At 56.3% G+C, this 16,408-nt stretch overlaps 8 protein-coding genes across 8 annotated transcripts; 3 read left to right on the top strand and 5 right to left on the bottom strand.

The window, feature by feature from the left end:
- Nucleotides 1–42: 42 nt before the first annotated feature.
- On the bottom strand, nucleotides 43–1,637 carry B0H18DRAFT_872905 (aspartic peptidase domain-containing protein; the record flags this gene model as incomplete). The annotated part of the gene is made up of 7 exons (XM_048040260.1): nucleotides 43–112; nucleotides 178–273; nucleotides 331–490; nucleotides 546–783; nucleotides 831–961; nucleotides 1,017–1,398; nucleotides 1,479–1,637. 7 exons carry the CDS (start codon nucleotides 1,635–1,637, stop codon nucleotides 43–45), a joined length of 1,236 nt encoding a protein of 411 aa, XP_047896097.1.
- A 1,048-nt stretch (nucleotides 1,638–2,685) lies between these two features.
- B0H18DRAFT_992591 (Cupredoxin) lies at nucleotides 2,686–3,954 on the bottom strand. The gene is made up of 5 exons (XM_048045138.1): nucleotides 3,826–3,954; nucleotides 3,563–3,759; nucleotides 3,469–3,507; nucleotides 3,216–3,407; nucleotides 2,686–3,153 (listed from the first exon to the last, which is right to left on the bottom strand). The coding sequence occupies exons 2-5, from the start codon at nucleotides 3,670–3,672 to the stop codon at nucleotides 2,871–2,873; spliced, it is 624 nt and encodes a 207-aa protein (XP_047896096.1). The 5' UTR covers nucleotides 3,673–3,759; nucleotides 3,826–3,954; the 3' UTR covers nucleotides 2,686–2,870.
- A 695-nt stretch (nucleotides 3,955–4,649) lies between these two features.
- Nucleotides 4,650–5,455, bottom strand: B0H18DRAFT_1116749 (S-adenosyl-L-methionine-dependent methyltransferase; the record flags this gene model as incomplete). The annotated part of the gene is made up of 2 exons (XM_048033480.1): nucleotides 4,650–5,123; nucleotides 5,186–5,455. The coding sequence occupies 2 exons, from the start codon at nucleotides 5,453–5,455 to the stop codon at nucleotides 4,650–4,652; spliced, it is 744 nt and encodes a 247-aa protein (XP_047896095.1).
- Nucleotides 5,456–6,001: 546 nt separating this feature from the next.
- B0H18DRAFT_1083735 (thioredoxin) lies at nucleotides 6,002–6,642 on the top strand (the record flags this gene model as incomplete). The annotated part of the gene is made up of 4 exons (XM_048031698.1): nucleotides 6,002–6,121; nucleotides 6,214–6,272; nucleotides 6,337–6,478; nucleotides 6,535–6,642. The coding sequence occupies 4 exons, from the start codon at nucleotides 6,002–6,004 to the stop codon at nucleotides 6,640–6,642; spliced, it is 429 nt and encodes a 142-aa protein (XP_047896094.1).
- A 274-nt stretch (nucleotides 6,643–6,916) lies between these two features.
- B0H18DRAFT_1116747 (GTP-binding protein lepa) lies at nucleotides 6,917–9,657 on the bottom strand (the record flags this gene model as incomplete). The annotated part of the gene is made up of 17 exons (XM_048033479.1): nucleotides 6,917–7,044; nucleotides 7,105–7,224; nucleotides 7,289–7,428; nucleotides 7,482–7,668; nucleotides 7,728–7,865; nucleotides 7,925–8,096; nucleotides 8,156–8,298; nucleotides 8,351–8,556; nucleotides 8,610–8,809; nucleotides 8,865–9,023; nucleotides 9,080–9,134; nucleotides 9,186–9,204; nucleotides 9,258–9,345; nucleotides 9,401–9,410; nucleotides 9,458–9,485; nucleotides 9,553–9,578; nucleotides 9,629–9,657. 17 exons carry the CDS (start codon nucleotides 9,655–9,657, stop codon nucleotides 6,917–6,919), a joined length of 1,848 nt encoding a protein of 615 aa, XP_047896093.1.
- Nucleotides 9,658–10,063: 406 nt separating this feature from the next.
- Nucleotides 10,064–10,697, top strand: B0H18DRAFT_1083733 (cwf18 pre-mRNA splicing factor-domain-containing protein; the record flags this gene model as incomplete). Its single annotated transcript, XM_048031697.1, has 4 exons — nucleotides 10,064–10,149; nucleotides 10,204–10,375; nucleotides 10,427–10,538; nucleotides 10,591–10,697. 4 exons carry the CDS (start codon nucleotides 10,064–10,066, stop codon nucleotides 10,695–10,697), a joined length of 477 nt encoding a protein of 158 aa, XP_047896092.1.
- Nucleotides 10,698–10,811: 114 nt separating this feature from the next.
- On the bottom strand, nucleotides 10,812–11,969 carry B0H18DRAFT_129804 (Gti1/Pac2 family-domain-containing protein). Its single transcript, XM_048036768.1, has 3 exons — nucleotides 11,621–11,969; nucleotides 11,492–11,559; nucleotides 10,812–11,432 (listed from the first exon to the last, which is right to left on the bottom strand). The coding sequence occupies exons 1-3, from the start codon at nucleotides 11,876–11,878 to the stop codon at nucleotides 10,940–10,942; spliced, it is 819 nt and encodes a 272-aa protein (XP_047896091.1). The 5' UTR covers nucleotides 11,879–11,969; the 3' UTR covers nucleotides 10,812–10,939.
- A 1,173-nt stretch (nucleotides 11,970–13,142) lies between these two features.
- Nucleotides 13,143–14,400, top strand: B0H18DRAFT_872917 (uncharacterized protein; the record flags this gene model as incomplete). Its single annotated transcript, XM_048040263.1, has 5 exons — nucleotides 13,143–13,213; nucleotides 13,334–13,419; nucleotides 13,546–13,646; nucleotides 13,704–13,845; nucleotides 13,904–14,400. 5 exons carry the CDS (start codon nucleotides 13,143–13,145, stop codon nucleotides 14,398–14,400), a joined length of 897 nt encoding a protein of 298 aa, XP_047896090.1.
- Nucleotides 14,401–16,408: the final 2,008 nt, after the last annotated feature.

The raw sequence follows: 16,408 nt of genomic DNA, 5'->3' as shown, positions 1-16,408 counted from the left end.
ACAATCTTGGTGATGAGGATACAACAAGGAGCACGGAATAACTTAAGCAAGCGGAGCGAAACCGACAGCATTCTGATCGACGGAAAAGACGGTGTAGAGGTTCTGCATGACACTGGCGAAACAACCGGATCAGCAACGAGCTCCCATATATAATTCGAGTCATAGCGAAGTACGTACGTGTCGCCGAAGAGCCAGACGTTGTTACCGAGCCCGAGGTCCTCGCCGCCAAGAGCAGCCTGGCACTCGCCGTTGCTGGTCTCACCGAGGTTGAAGCTGTACAGGTCACGCATAAGCACAGCGCACAGCGCGAAAACCCAACGTTGGACTCACGTGTTGGAGATATCGTAGGTGTTGCCACCCCAGGTGACCTCGACGGTCGGGAAGTCCGAGCACGGGAACGCGTAGGTGCCATCACCGAGCGACACCGATCCAGAGACATTCTCATACAACGACCCTACGGCGCTGGTCGGACCGTACATGAGGGTGGTGCCTATGCGCTCCATTCAGCTCTCCCGTCGTTTCAGTCATTGTGCTAGGCGACTCACCGCTGTCGATGATGGTGGCGAAGCCGGAGGCGACGGTCTCGCCGTTGATGATGATGCTCGCGCCGCTGATCTGCCAAAAGCCGGAGTCCGAGGAAACGTCGTGGAACTCAAGGTCCCCCGAGTACAGGTTGCTGTCCGAGCCGCCGAGGTAGAGCTCCGAGTCGCTGCCCGCGAGGTAGAAGCCGAACTCGCCCGAGGAGACGACGCCCTGGCTGATGGCGGTCCAGAAGTAGGGGTCCTAGAAAGAGCTCAGCGTGCTGAAGGACGAAAACAGGATCGACATACCGCCTCAAGTTGGGAGAGGGCAGGGAAGGCCATGCCCATGAGGCCGTCAGCGACATCGCCGACGAGGTTACCGCTCTCGCTGGTCACAGCAGAGAGAGTCTGACTAGTGACGGCAACACCGGCAACACTGACTGTGAGCAGATTCAAATCAGCGTCTATCCACGGCCGTGACTATCATCCGCGTACCATCATCAGTATAGATGGGGCCAGACGCCTCAGACCCATCGCCGTACTCAATATCGAACGTGCCGCTCTGTTCCTGCGACGTCGACGAGTCGGACGCGGTGTAATAGTTTGAGGCATCGCAGCCGCTGCAGGACGAGGACGCAACCCAAAGGTCGGACGAGCCCGTGTCGAAGTCAATGACGAACTCCTGCGCAGGCGTGCCGATCGAGATGGTGCCGGTCCACTGCTCACCGCCCTCCTGGTCGGTGAGCGCCTCGGACTGGCGCGCCTCGAGGCGCCTCTGGACGGACGCAGGAACGTGTGCGACGGGCGGGATGTACGCGCCCTCGGCGTAGTTCTCAAGACCCATCTTGCGGTCGATGGTGATCAGGTTACGGCGGTGCTTGCTACGACGGGAGTGCACGTCAGTAACTGCAAATGTGTGGTACGGATAGTCAATACGGCGTACTTCTTCACCCGGACCGTCTCGCGGATGACCGCGTCGCGGTCGACGGTACCATCGGCCTTGGTCAGAGCGCTGCGCTTCTGGATGGGGATGCGGATACCGGTCTCGCGCGTGACCGGCGTCGCGGAAGCGAGCAGGGCGAGAGCGACGGTGAGCAAGGATGCTTTGCAGAACATGGTTGCTGGACGGCGGCGCTGACGCAGGTGGAGGACCTAAGTGAGAGAAGCAGGCGACTGGACCTGTTGGTCTGCCCATCCGTTGTCCAGGCTTTTATACACCTCCATGGCCGCCGCACCGTATGCTCCCCGCCTTCTTCTGATGACAACAGAGCATGGATGCGACCAAAGTCCGGTGGCGCATGCGCGATGGAAGCATACCACTTCCGTGTCCATGGGTCGGCATGCGGGTTATTCGCGAAGCCGCATTCATTGAACGACCGCCACAGATGTGCCACAGTCCCTACAATAATAGACGTGGACAGCATGGCCTGGTTACATTGGGACCCTAGCCCCCGCATGTTGAGAAACCACGTTTGCCTACCAAACCCGGTGAGAAGCACGTCTAGGGAGGTGGGACCTCGTGGAGGATGCCGCCGGTGGGGAATGAACGCACTGTTATGCCAGCTGGCCGGGGCTTATCGCCGCCCATGCTCTGCAGAGCCATGCGGAATCATCGAGGGACTCCCATCTGATGCGGCTTCGAGCACGTCGGAAAGCAAGAGGCCTCCCGACCATGCCATAATATGTCCCGAGGAATGCTCGACCATACCGTTTGCGTCGTCCGAGGGTGTCCGAGAAGGCCTTATCGTGGTGTACGGGGAAGCCCCGAGCAATGATGATCACTCGGATGATCTGTCAATTGTGCGTACGGTCAGTGTCCGAAGCCGTGCATGTGAGCTCCTGGGTTGCCTCACCTCTCCTCGCCGACCTCGGGGTGTTCCTGTCACTTCATTCGCCACCGTGAGGTGTCCGACGAAGTGCGGGAAGGTTGCGGCGGTGATCTGCCATTACTCGGTACAAACTGAATGCAGAATGGAGATGACCACAGACGGGCAGGGTGAGTGGAAGGAGGCAAGAACCTGCGGCAACGGCTGATCACTCCGACGCCACCTCGGTCACATGGTAGCTGTCGGCGCTCGCGCTTTCCGTCTTCCTTTAATGAAACAATAGTATGGACAGAAGAGAATGTACCATGAGCATCGCCCCATTCATCACGCATGGTAGATTTTGTTCACCGGTGAACCCCTCGTATCCGTATTAGCGATCGGCAGGAAGTAGCAATACAGGAAAGCCCAGCGCGACAGCGCGGGAGGGACGTAGCATGCGCAGCACTACAGTCTTCATGAAGGTCCATCAAGTCCAGTACAAAGCCTCAGCCCCGAGCCCCAGAACCCCAATGCAAGCCGGCTTCTAGAGCAGGCCAGCGACGAGACCAACGACGCTGAGCATGAACGCGGCACCGCCCACACGGACGGCACCCGCGCCGCTGGTCGTCGAGGTGGACGACGTCGTGGCAGCGGTGCCCGACGCGGTGCCAGCCGCACCACCAGCCCCAGCCGAGCCGGACGCAGACCCCGCGCCGCCACCCGTCGAGTTGGAACCACTGGCGGTCTTCTCAGCGGCGGCCTGGAAGGCGGAGAAGCTCTTCGCCGCTGTGGGGTTGATAGCGAAGACCATGCCCTTGGCACAGTGACTAGCGTCCGAACAATGATCAGTTGCTGCATCACACTGCGTGATATCAGGAGAGCCACTCACCCCGTCTGCTTGCAGTAGAACCACAGCGGTGCAGACGCGTTCTGGAGGGTGAAGCTGAATGTCGGGAAGCTGGTGGAGTTCGCAGCGACGGGCATGAAACCCGAGTCGACGCCTGTGGTGCCGTTGGCGAGGGTCATGAGCGTGCACGGGTCGGCGAAGGTGGACTGCGTGATCGTGTGGTTCTTGGACATGCTGTACGACGCCCATCAGCCGATCCGCTAAAGATAGCACCGAGCGCGAGAAAGACACGCACAACTCGAACATGATGGTGTCGCCGACGGTTGCGTTCACGCTGCAGATCAAGTGTCAACGTCAGATCCTGGGGAGAGAGCACGGGGTATACGTACCTCGGGGGGTTGTAGGTGAGCGAGTTGTTGCCACCAACCTGGACGGTGATGACCTCACCCAGGGCAACACCAGCCGAGAGGAGGGCAGGGACGATAGCAGAGAAGCGCATCTTGGACTTGACTTGGGAAAATGGAAAGAAAGTGCACGAGCGAGCTACGTCTAGAGCTGTCGACTGGAACTAGAACCAAATCGAGAACTGCGAACGTAGCAGTCAGCATCCGCACACGACCATGCAAGCAGGAAGCCGCTGCGAAGAACTTACCCTGCCTCGGGGAGCTAAAACCTGACCGTCTGGATGCGGGGGATGAGGGTGGAATGAGGGCTCGCGCACCGCGTACTCAAGTTTTATAGGCGCGAGCCAGCAGACGAGGTCGGCTTGGCGACAACGGGCAGGAACACTGATGCCCGATACGGCAGCGCCGCTCCTCCGCAGCGGGCAGCGAACATTCCTTCGAAGCCTGCTGCCCTCTCGCGAGCAACCGTTGCAACGCGTTGTGCGCGTTGATGCCGTGCTGCGATTGGCCGGTCACACGAACAACAACACCCGTAGTCCTCGACAAGGAGACAGCTTATTGTGATAGCATCGACATCTGCCTGTACGCCACGAACGACGTGGGGCCACAATAGATACGTGCTACGGACAGCAGGGCACGGGGAATGCGGTGTTGAACCACTGTTCGACGGGCAATGTTGAACTGCACCGTCGCTGGCAGTGTTGAACTGCTCAAGAGAGCCTGGACTACACGCTGATAGGGCGTGGCTGGGCGCGTCCGTAGCCCATCGATCGCGTTCCAATTGGCCAATTCAGTACGACCCAGCAACCATGGCCTCCTTCCGCCTCGGTTACGCCTGCTTTGAGCTATGAAGGCCTCACGGGCATTTCAATCCCGCTAACAGCTGTTCCCGTGCAGTTCATCAGTTGGCATGTCTATCACCGGCGAGAAGTTCATTTACCTAGAGACTGACCAGACATGCGCTATAATTGGACGTTGACTCAGTGACCACCGTACGTGGTATCACGATCAGTACGTACCAATGATTCGAGTCCCTCGACGACGCGGAGGACTTTCGAGTGATGTCCGGAAATTAGACACGGCACAGCACCTCGCCGTGCAGGAATGCGAACCAGCCGTCCTCTTGCTCGCCCCACTTGCGCCACGCCTGAGCCATCCTCTCCAAGTCCGCCTGAGTAGCATGACCGCCGTCAAGGACGCGCTCGGGGAAGGACGACCCGAGGATGCGATCCTGCCACATAACGCTCCACCACGCCCGGTCCTCCGGGTCGCTGTAGCAGTAGCTGGTGGACGACGCCGTGATGTCCTTGCGCGCAAACCCAGCCTGGATGGCCCACGACACGAGCCTGCGCCCCGCGTTGGGCTCGCCGCCGAGCGCGCGCCCGACGCGCATGTGCAACTCGCGCCATTCGACGAGCGCGTCGTTCTCCGGGAACCACGTCATGGAGTTGAAGTCGCCCTCGCGCGTGGCGACGAGTCCGCCGGGCTTCGTCGCGCGCTTCATCTCGCGCAGGGCGCCGACGGGGTCGCTGATGTGCTGGAGGACCTGGTGCGCGTGCACGATGTCGAACGTCCCGTCGGGGAAGTCAGCGCGTGGATGTCGCCGACGACGAACTCGATGTTGGCGACGCCGCCCTTCGCCGCGGTCGCGCGAGCCTCGACGAGGACCTCTGGGCTGTTCTCGAGGCCGATAACGTGCCCCTGTGGAACGCGCGTCGCGAAGTCAATGCTGATGGTCCCGGGGCCGCACCCGACGTCCAGGATACGCATTCCGGGCTTGATATGCGGCAGGAGGTACGCCGCAGAGTTCTCTGCCGTGCGCCATTTGTGAGAGCGCAGGACGGACTCTTGGTGCCCGTTGATGTAAGTAGCGGCCATTGTCCAACAAACTCCTGTCGACACGACAAACACTACTATTAGCCTGCCCGTTATCGCAACGCTGTATGCTTGATTGGTACTGACCTGAAGACTAGCGGTGGTTGCTCTCGCTAGTCGCAATGAAGATGGGTGCTGTAATCAGAGAGAGGGGCACTCCAAGACGCCCCATGAACCCCCTCCTCGAACCTTATATCCACATACCGCGTACCCTCATCGATAGAGTGAACCTACATGAATAGTACCATGCCGTCATGTATCATGATATACGGCAGTGCGGATAAATCCTGAGCGAGAAGCCGTCGCCGACTGACTCGTCGACGGCACTGGTCAGTGGTAACGTTCTGGGCCCTTGCTGCTGGCCTCCGTTGCGGCCTTTGCCAGCACCCGGAGAGACCCGAGGCACCCGGGCAGTGGCTCGCCTCACCGAAGCCGTCCGTGAATATCGGGGTTTCCATATGTAGAGCATCACGTTTCCGGCAAGCCTGACGTCTTCACAGTGCTGCGACCTGAGTCTAGTTCCGCCACACGCTACCGGTCGTCTGCAACATGTCTGCTCGTCTTGCAACCCGAACGATATTCTCTGCTCTTCGCTCGTCTAGACATCAAGTCCGATCATTCCACTCGACGCTCACACGCAGCGAAATCTTCCACAATGCCAACGCCGAGGTCTGTCAACCATTATTCAAGCTCATGCATCCGCGCGCCCTGACTGACCCTCTGCATGTCCGACTCGGACCACACACGCTCTCTCAAAATAGACATTCAAAACGGCAGTATCGAACGAGGACAAGGTCGTCCTCGTAGACTTCTACGCTGAGTGAGCTGCTCGCCCACGTCCGCACTACCACCACCTTCACACAACATGTCCTGCCTCCGTACAGCTGGTGCAACCCATGCAAGATGCTCTCGCCCATCCTCGAGAACGTCGCCACGGATACCCAGACTCAAACAGGCAGCGGCGCCGCCGTAGACCTCGTCACCGTGGACACCGATGCCGAAACGGACCTGGCGATGGAGTACAATGTCCGTGCACCCTCCCATCCGGCGTTCGCGTCGCAGCATCCTCACGCGTTTCACAGGTCCGCTCGCTGCCCACCGTCGTGGCCTTCCGAGATGGCAAACCGGTGAACAAATTTATCGGCGCGCTCCCAGAGGCGCAGGTCCGCGCCTTCCTGCGATCCCTCTAAATGGCACGGGGCCCGGTATGTCACCAACCACTACTGCCCTCGTTCCGTCCCGCCGGCACGGCTCGATACATCTCCATTCCGTCGTGACATCATACTATATGCGCTTTCGGTATAATGTAGCTTTAGCACTAAGCACTGCGCGCTGTACACACCTCTGCCAAGCTTCCCCGATCGGAGCGCGGCACACCACCACCATCAGCGGCCACCAACGGACGCCTCTGTGGCGACCGGGGTAGCGTTGACATGTGAAGGGCTGCGGTCAGACAGCCGCGGCCTACGACGATTTCGTCCGCAACATATCGAAAAATGCCTCTTGCGGAAGATCGACGCTGCCGACCCGTTTCATCCGCCTTTTGCTCTCTTTCTGGTTCTCCAGGTGCTTCAGCTTCCGCTCGTAATGTCCTAGTGCACGTCAAACAGACATTAGTCGCCAGCTCGACAAATTGTGGCGACGCTACCCACCGCCATAGAGTCCTGCCGTGACGTCTGCGCGCAAGGCGGATAGCGTCTCGCGCGCGACGATGCGCCTACCGACTGCGGCTTGGATGGGCACTTCAAATAGCTGCCGAGGAATAACCTTGTCTGTAAGGTGCTCACTCAGCAAATGTATCCAATCGAATTAGTGAGCCAGCTGAGCATGACTCACGTAGTTTCTTGACCCATTGGCGGCCAACTTCCTGTTCATTTGACCGATGCACAATTAACGCGAGAGCGTCCACTGGCTTGTTATTCAGCAGAAATGTCATCTTGACCATATTGCTCTTCTGGTACCCGGCATTCTCATAGCTGCCGGGACCAGCGTTAGTTGGCATAATGGACCACTGCGTGAAACGACCCACTCGAAGCTCGCGAACCCCGAACTGCGGCTCTTGAGCTTGTCGTAGAAGTCCGTCACGATCTCCGTCAAGGGCAACGTACAGGTCAGTATGATCCGTGCAGCCGTGCTTCCGGAGGCGTCAAGGTAGCGATGATCGAGGTTCTCTCCGCGGTGGCTGAAGCACAAGTCCATCATATCTCCGAGGTACTCTAGATGCAAAGGGATACTCGGTGAACGAAACGCGAGTGGAGTGAACGGAGTTCCCTACCTTGCGGCACAATGATAGATGCGTTGACGATGGGTTCGTGGACTCCCCTGACCCGCGTCGCTGCGTCGGCAACTTCCGGGAAAGCAGTCGGATTGCTGACAACCTCCGTTCGATCTCCAGACCGATCCATGTATACCACTGCCAATTCGTAGTGTTTCAACAGCGCGAGCGCACAGAAACGCGTCCGAGGGACCTACCTTTGTATGGCACGGTCGGCGCGGTGATAATGACATTTGCATCGTACTCGTCCTCGAGCCGCTGCCGGAAGACGTCCATGTGCAATGTGCCGAGGAAGCCTAACCGGCAGCCCTGTCCAAGGGCAGTGGATGATTCACGGGTGACTTCGACGCTCCGGTCAGTCAGAGTGAGCTGCCAAAGGACCCTGCATGAGCTCTCCCTCCTTAGGGACGCAACAGACACCACAGTACCCTCTTTATGGATTCCTCCAGTTTCGCAAAATCATTGCTGTCCATAGGGTAAACGCCCGCATACACCATAGCCTTCGCCAGCTTGAACTCAGGTAAAGATTCGACGGACTCGCCGACGCGGTGCAGCGTATCCCCGACGTGAGCTGTGGACAATTATTCAATTCGCACACAATCGACCTTGTTTCACTCACAAACCTTCCGAGGATTCCTTCATATTGCACGCGATATAGCCCACCTGTCCCGGTCGCAAGCAGGTGGCAGGCTCCTCTTCAGGGTGCATAATACCCACGTCGGCGACATCATACTTTTTACGTGTATGGCATGATGCGATCTTGTCTCCCTTCTTCAGAACGCCTGCCTGGACGCTGACGAGTGAGATGACGCCGCGGTACTTGTCATACCTGCACAGCCGTGAGTACGCACAATGTGATGCCGTCACAGGCAACATACGTACGAAGAGTCAAATAGCAAGGCTTTCAGTGGTGCAGACTCGTCGCCCACGGGAGCTGGAATTCGATCAATGATGGCCTTCAGGACCTTCTCGACGCCCTTGCCCGTTTTGGCCGATATTTCAATGCAGTCGGCGGGATCTATACCGAATGTGGATTGCACCTGGGCGGCGATGAGCTCCGGTTGTGCGGCGGGGAGGTCTATCTGCGTCAGAATTGTCAGCGAAAAAACGGGGACCTCGACACTAGGGGACGGCTACCTTGTTCAGCACTGGAATGATTTTGAGACCGCGCTCTCGAGCGATGTGGAAGACGGAGATCGACTGGGCTTGAATGCCTTGAGTAGCATCCACCAGCAGCAAGGCACCCTGGCAGGCAGCCAAGGAACGGGAGACTTCCCAAGCAAAGTCGACGTGTCCCTGGTATGTAGGCTTAATCATCGAGTCCAATATAACTGTATAGGGAGACTGCGCACAGGTGTATCAATGAGGTTAAGGAGATATTGTTGCCCGGAGACTGTGTGGATCATACTGAATGGCATGGTGAGTGAGAGGTTACCGTACAGAATTCGCATACTCTACCTCGCCGTCTGAGCCTTCACTGACTAGCGCATTCAGCGCAGTATATCTCGGTACATGTATCTGAAGACGAACCTGTAATTCCGCGCTCCCGCTCCACCTTCAGCTTGTCCAGGACCTGTTGATTCACACCCTTCTGTCGCTTGCCGATCGTGCCTGTCAGCTTTACACGGACATCAATTCTTAGCTTCCAAAAAACGCCGCCGGACGCGACGGACCTCAAGCAATCTGCCGATGCGTCAGTAGCGGTCAACGGCTTGGCAGCGCACAAATACCTATCTGCTAGCGTCGATTTACCATGATCTATAGCAAATGGGGTAGCTTGAGTTTGCGATGCTTCTCTGCGACCAGCGGATAGCATTCAACATACCGATGTGGGCAATTATCGAGAAGTTCCTGATCAGATTCAGAACACTTAGTCTGCATTCGCAATGGTGACACCATACCGAATGACATCAGATGGAAAATCCTCCATGCGAACAAGTTTCCTAGAAGCAGCGCAACAGACGGCCGACGTGGCGAGGTCTCTCCGGAAGGATACATCCCATGACTGCCCGGCACATGTCGCGTATCGCTGGAAAGCTCTCAAGCAGGAGTGTTGCCACGCAGCATTCATCAGCGGCGCGCCTGTGCGTTCTGAGGCTGTGCGCAGAGGGGTCTATACGAAAGCAGGAAGCATATGCGCGAAATGGGTAGCAGCGCGTTGGTCAAGAAGTTATCCAGACGGCCGGAAGCGCCCAATACAGCGACTCTGGGATGCTTAGTCAGCAACACCAACCACTCCGCGGCACTCCCAAATTGGGTGCCACTCTATGATCAATCGAGTCTGGGTTCGTGTTCTCTCTCAGCCTTGACGCTCTCGCAAGCCGCCTGTCCACAAAATGTCGCTCGCAGATGCCTCTGAAGTTCGCAAAGCGCGGCTCATTGCTCTTCGCAAACGGAAGGCCGGCGAGGCTATGGATGAGGGGTAAGCATTGTGGAACTGTGTCTACTGTTGTCTAACAACTTGTCTTGTCGTCAGCGAACCAGCGGACTCAGTCATCAAGCACAGAACCTTTGATCCGGAAAGCCGTACCCTGAAGAAGCACACCCGTGAAGATGAGGCGCACATGGAGGACACCGTGGAAAAGAGAGTAGAAGGCATGGCGGAGGCCATTATCGCGGAAGACCAGCAACGAAGAGCACAGGATCTGGTTAGCGTGTCCGGGAGCATATGTTGCCAAATGGTCTGACGTGCTGCGCAGGACCTATTCAACATTGCGCCGAAACGGCCGAACTGGGACCTGAAACGGGAAATGGAGAAGAAACTCGCACGTTTGGAGCGCAAGACACAGGAAGCGATACATACGCTCATCAGTAGGTAGCCATGATGCTCCGGTCGGATGTTGAGCTCATGCGCGGTTTGCAGGACAGCGGCTGGCAGCTCAAAAAGGCCAGTCAGACGATCTTGTCGGTGCAATGAAAGCGCAAGAGAGAGCAGAACAAGTAGAGAATGAAGCATCGGACGAGGAGTGACGGGAAAGGTTTCATTCGTGCCTCTGCTGCCTTCGTAGGAAACGTGTCAATTGAAGCCGACAGCATGCAAGATAATATCACTGATATGTACATTAGGGAGGTTCAGCTACTTTCAGTGTACTTCAACGGCCGTACTTTTCGGTATTAGGACAAGGTAAAGTTAGAAGTCTCCTTGGGAAAGAATGGACAAAACTGATCATTATCATCTCGAAAGAGAACCATTAAGCGTCCGATGGCGTCCATTAAAATGGCTTAGAGTTCAGCAATCGTATCATCCTCTCGTCCTCTGGACGACGCGGCTGTGAACGACGCGGGCTGCCGCTTTGTTCTCCCTGCCCGGGGGCGGCGTCCGCATTTGGCGGTGGAAGAATGACAGGAGTGCCCGGACGACCTGGTAGCGAGTGTGTCGCCGAATGAAGCGCAGGTAGGGAATATGGTACGGGCCCCGCGTCGGGGTTCCTCGTCCTCGATTTTCCACTCCTATAGACGCCTTGTGGCACGGTTATATTGCGCAAGGTCGGATCGCGGTCGACCGTTGGAATGTTCGGCAAGTCAGCGTAGGTGAAATACGCCGTCAAGTGCCACTTGCGCGGGCGGGTATTGGGGGCGGTCAACACCCACGCAGAGTAAGCCTGTTTCACGAGTCCTGTCGGATGATGCTCGCTGCGCTCGTAGTGTGACTGGGCTGACGAGGACCATGTCCTCGATGGTCCCTCTACGAAACGAAATGTTGATCTGTCAACATGTGATGTCAGCATCCATAGGCGCCTCCGGTTCCCTCGCAGCTTACTTACCTGGACGACTGTCCGCTCGGAGGGTCAGGGTCATCTTGAGACAATTTCTCATCGTAAAACAAGTAAGGCTGATGATGATACGGCTCATGATTAGCAGCAGATGGCTGGAAGGCGCAAAAATACACTCACTTCCCGCATACGTGACTGGCTCCAGATCCGGCCGTCAGTCCATCTCTTCAATCCAGTCTCCTCTTCACTCTCCTCCCAGACGAACACAGCGCCCGACTGGATGAAGCTCGACCTCTCGGCGTCGTTCAGACGGCGCTGGACCCGCTTGATCAAACCGAGCCTCACGGCTTCGAACAACATATGCGCATCTCGGACGTCGCGAAGATGCAAGCGAGGATGAGTAGGGCGTTGGACGTCGTTGGCGGGGTCGTAGAACATAGGTAGGCGACGCAGCTTTGACGAGAACACGGCAGGAGGTGACGGCTGCGAAGTCCGCGGACACTACGGCCTTTTATCCTCGACCGCCTGCAGAATTTCGGTGGTTAGTGCGACGCCATTGCATACAGTGAGCCTTAGCGCTATGGACCAAACCGTTCGCGCAAATAATGGCACCGATTCTGTCATTGGGCCCGACTACGGAGGGTAAGGTTACGGCAGCTCCGGTGCATCATTCGCGTATCCGGGATGGCATACGTGACCAGAAATCGTGCAAGCCTATGAGTTAGGGATAGTTTGAGGTATTGAGCGCCCACCAGGTACGGATCGCTGGCGCCCCAGGGAGCCTGAGCAACTCCAGCCTTGTCTGACGATGAGTCCCAGATCCGACAGATTAGGAGCATCAGCCGCTAGCGTGTTAGCCGGGGGGAGCATCCCGTTTCCACGCCGTCATCCCAACAAGGACATTGCCAGCTTTCCTCAATCTAGACACGGGATGTTCAAAGAGGTAATGGGTTAGTTACCATTCGTTGTCAAATAGCTGCCGTGGTATTCGCTGTCCCTCCCGTGTTCAGCAAGGAAGGTCGTTCTTGTCCGGACATGTCCGTCGATGATGAGAGATCAATAAATCATGCGCAAGATTTTTGCTCACAAGACTTCGGTGTGCGCATTCGAAGGGGGAGGGCCAATTGAATTGGCGGCAATAGAGTAGCTGAAGTAAATCGGGAGATAGTTACCGTCCGAAGCGCAAGGATCGGAGAACTCATGACTACTACAACTTTCGATTTTCTCGGACAGGCCGCGGGCAGTAGCCGTATGGACCCTTGTCCTACTCGGGCTACACTTGGGCTACACGCGCCTCGCCTCCTTTGACACAGGGTTCAGCGAAGGCTGGGCCATGTTTCAAGCAGCACGCCAACGCGTCGTCATCGGCATCGGCCTGTATTGGTTACGTTCCGTCGCTAAACTGTGATGCGGCTGGAGCCTTTAGTCAAACCGCCGGGCCTCAATAGGCACGGCGAGCTGGTAGGGGAAAGGCATACTATTTGGCTAGTCTGTCCACTCAACCTTGCTTGTTGCCTGAAAAGGAATTGTCGGTAACTTAGGCGCAGCGATGCACGTGAAGCATTGATACGCGCCACCGACAGAATGCATCCGACACGCAGCCACACGCGCTACATTTACGACACCCATCTATCGAGGCGAACTATCAGCCCAAGCTGGGTGGTACAGGATGCAGTCAGACACAGAAAGACCAGCTCTTCGGATGCCGACTCTTGTACAGCTTTGCCAGCGAGGTGAGTGTGTTACCGTAATGGCGAAGTTCACACGAAATCTGTAGGAAGGAGCTGACCGAATTGTGGGGGCAGTGGCATCAAATCATGTTGACTGTATGTCTTCTGTTCAAATTGTGTCATGCCGGAGGTCTGATTTGAAGGTAGCCATATCTACTGTGAGCGGTATGCGGTTCGACTTAGTTAAACCCATACTTGAGAATTGCACCGCCGAAATGCTGCTCCGGTTAGAGCAGGCCAGTCCGGTCCGTGTTGTCCAATTCTTACGATCAGGGTACTCATGATTTTCGTGCGGCTTTCTAGGATATAAGCAAGAGACAGGAGGTGCGTCATTCCAACATCTTTACCGAATATTTCGACTTATTGCGGTGGCAGAAATTTGGAAGGGGCTGTGCTTCAGAACCTCCATGAAAGCCGCCCAGATATGCGAATCCGATCAAGGTCCAGAACCGGAGTCATGGCGCGACCAATGGTTTGTGAGTAGTTTGTTATGTCGCCGTAGCCATGCGCTCACAACTCTTGGGTCTTGGCAGGCTCTGCAAGAGATGGAGGCACAACGATTCGAAGACCTGAAGTCGCGTTTGCGGACAATCCGCCAGGAAGCTGACGACCGCAAGAAAGAATCCGGAATAAAGCTCACTGACAGATTGCCGCCCGCCAAACGCGGCCGACCCTGTGCGTGACTGTATTCCAACTTGCCATTTCTCGTCGTGCTAAGACTTAATGTCACCAGGGGGTGCAACGTATCAGCCCAAGACCCTTATTCAGAGGACTCGAACAGAGGCAGCGCGCATGCAGAAGGGTGTCTACGTTACGCCAATGATCCCCATGAAAGCCAAGACTTCCTGTGCGGCGCCATCCGTGCCTACCGCCAACCGCCCAATGGTTTCCTCGTCAGCCACGATCTCGACAACCCCTTCAGGAAGCTCTGTGCCCCCAGGCCACCGTTCCGGCAGCCGCGTCACGGTGACCGCTGTAGCCGTGCGTCGTACTCCGGCTTCCGGATCGCCTCCTGCGATGAAGGATACTCCTCCTTCCACACCGTTGTCCGCCTTCGAGATGCGATGTAGTCCACCCTCTACGTCACCACCCGCCACATGTCACTCTCCCCCGTCACGCCCGGTGTCTGCTAGGTCTGGCTCAGGAAAGAAAGATCCCATGTCAATTTTCATACCCAAACATCGTGCTCATTCGCAATTACCGTCTTCACGCGACGCTACACGGACTTAGAGGTAGTCCATCCCTTCTCACGCTGTTTATTATTGCCGTTGGATCCACCATACACTCATAGCATAGCACATATCTGCATTTACACTTGGGTCCCCCGTGTTGTATACTGTTGGTATCACTAGATTTCATATGTATTCAGAGCTAGTCTATCTCGTAACCTATCGGCGATATGGTCGATCTGGCCCAAATTTGGCCTTGGCTTCCTGCGATCGACGGTGAACTGCGGTGCGGACGCGTTAGCCATTATGTACTGCTCTGTCGCCGTGGCCAGCGCACTGCCCCGTAATTCTTGGCTAAAAGTCGAACGAATCGGCGTTGCAACGTGTAGGGGATCTGTCGGTTAACGAATGAGTATTACAGGGCAGCTGTCGACGTGCATGTAAGGTCAGAGGCTGTCGTAAATGCGGTCTAGGCCGAACGGGGACGACGTAATCCAACAAACTCGTACTGGTTCCGATTGAGCCGGTGTTCAAAGTGACATGGTGGGAGGGCCATCTCCGTGAATATCGCATCGAGTTCTGCGTCGTGCTCGTTAGCGTACCTGCAACCGTAACCAACGACAGGCAACCGAGAAAAACGAGCAAGTCCACAGACAGCCGTAGACGTACTAGTGTGCTTAGAGCGCCCAAGAGCTGTGTGGCGACAAAATTAGACACGAGCCGCACCATTCCGCAGCGTCCAGCCATTACGAATAAAAAACCATGTCGTCAGAATGGGAGCTTCCGGCATGCGCTGTCACTTATTGGAACAGAATTGTATTGTAGACCCTGAGCATACGCGCCGAGACCACATGCAGACATCGTCAGAATGGGTCAGTGTTAGGGCCTCGACCTCAGTGCAGACCAAGTCGCACATGCGCTCTCTGCGACGTACTACATACCCCGCTAATTATGATTTGACAGATAGAGGGGCACTCATATATAATACTAGCGACGGAGAAGTTCATCCCACTGTGGAATGCACGAATATGGATTGGATCTGTGCGCAAACGGTTATAATTGCAGTGCGCTGAAGAGACTCGGCGGTAGCTGAGCCACGGTGGATCGCTTCAAATACCTCTTGCAAAGTTCCCAGCAGTCGACCAGGGCTGCTACTCTGCAAAGAGGAAGACGTAGATGTAGATAGGCGGAGGAATAAGACATACCGATTCGGTGTTTATCGTCGCGGCAGCTATTAACACATTTGACCGCAGCCTGAACCTGAGGCGAAGTGTCAGCATATCTGAGGATCGCAAGGGATTCGGCGTGCTCCTTACGGTGGCTAGTAGTGGTGTGGCATTTCTGAGCCGTAAGCCCGTAGCCCGACGATGCCTCTAGCGGATGTAACTTGACCCGAGAGACCCGCACTATCTACACTGGAAGATGTGTGCGTCGAGTACTCGTATGTAACACCAAACCTTCAGGACGATTTTCGATCAGAGCTTGCCAGAAACAGAATGCCAAGAACCCACAGAGCATATCGCAAAATGCCAGCCGCAGTTAAGGACCCAATGTGTCTGCTGAGGTGTCATACTAGTAGTAGCACACGGCACTCACTAATTTCGACAATTATCTCGCACATTGCCGTTGATTATTGAGTTTTGTCCACATATCCCATGGCACGCCTAAAGAACCAGACTGCGCAGTTTTTAGATCAGCAGCACCCCGGCCCTAAGGACATACGAGTCAGCGGCGAGCTCGGACAGGGATTTGAAGATGCTTCTGTCATTCAAACGGGATAGGATAGCACGCCGGCGAAGGGGAATCAGGGTACGGCTGCGAGTCGGCGGGTTCTCAGTAAGGTCAATCGCGCTTACCACTAGAAATGAACCGCTATCTGCACCTCCGCCATGGACATGCCCCAGGCTGGAGACAGTCCGTGCGGAAGTGGAGTCAGTGTTCCGAGTTGTGTCATGTTACAGGCATCTATTAATGCGTGAAGGCAGCAGCAACACATAAGCTGACTGGGGATCAGCGTGAATGTCTGTTCAATGGGGAACGGTACTAACAGTATCACTCAGGCTTCAGCG

The sequence above is a fragment of the Fomitopsis serialis genome (genome assembly GCF_022376445.1).
Source record: "Fomitopsis serialis strain Sig1Antser10 chromosome Unknown B0H18scaffold_16, whole genome shotgun sequence".
NCBI lineage: Eukaryota > Fungi > Basidiomycota > Agaricomycetes > Polyporales > Fomitopsidaceae > Fomitopsis > Fomitopsis serialis.
The sequence above is the reverse complement of the archived record's forward strand: the minus strand, read 5'-3'. Positions and strand labels throughout refer to the sequence as shown.

Excerpts from the sequence above, each read along its gene's own strand:
- B0H18DRAFT_992591 (XM_048045138.1), bottom strand. The coding sequence starts at position 3,672 with ATGCGCTTCTCTGCTATCGTCCCTGCCCTCCTCTCGGCTGGTGTTGCC. Across the intron at positions 3,508-3,562 it reads CTCACCTACAACCCCCCGAG|CGTGAACGCAACCGTCGGCG; the intron begins GTACGTATACCC and ends CTTGATCTGCAG. Across the intron at positions 3,408-3,468 it reads GACACCATCATGTTCGAGTT|CATGTCCAAGAACCACACGA; the intron begins GTGCGTGTCTTT and ends GGCGTCGTACAG.
- B0H18DRAFT_129804 (XM_048036768.1), bottom strand. The coding sequence starts at position 11,878 with ATGTTCTACGACCCCGCCAACGACGTCCAACGCCCTACTCATCCTCGC. Across the intron at positions 11,560-11,620 it reads GCCAGTCACGTATGCGGGAA|CCTTACTTGTTTTACGATGA; the intron begins GTGAGTGTATTT and ends TATCATCATCAG. Across the intron at positions 11,433-11,491 it reads CCGAGCGGACAGTCGTCCAG|ATCAACATTTCGTTTCGTAG; the intron begins GTAAGTAAGCTG and ends ACATGTTGACAG.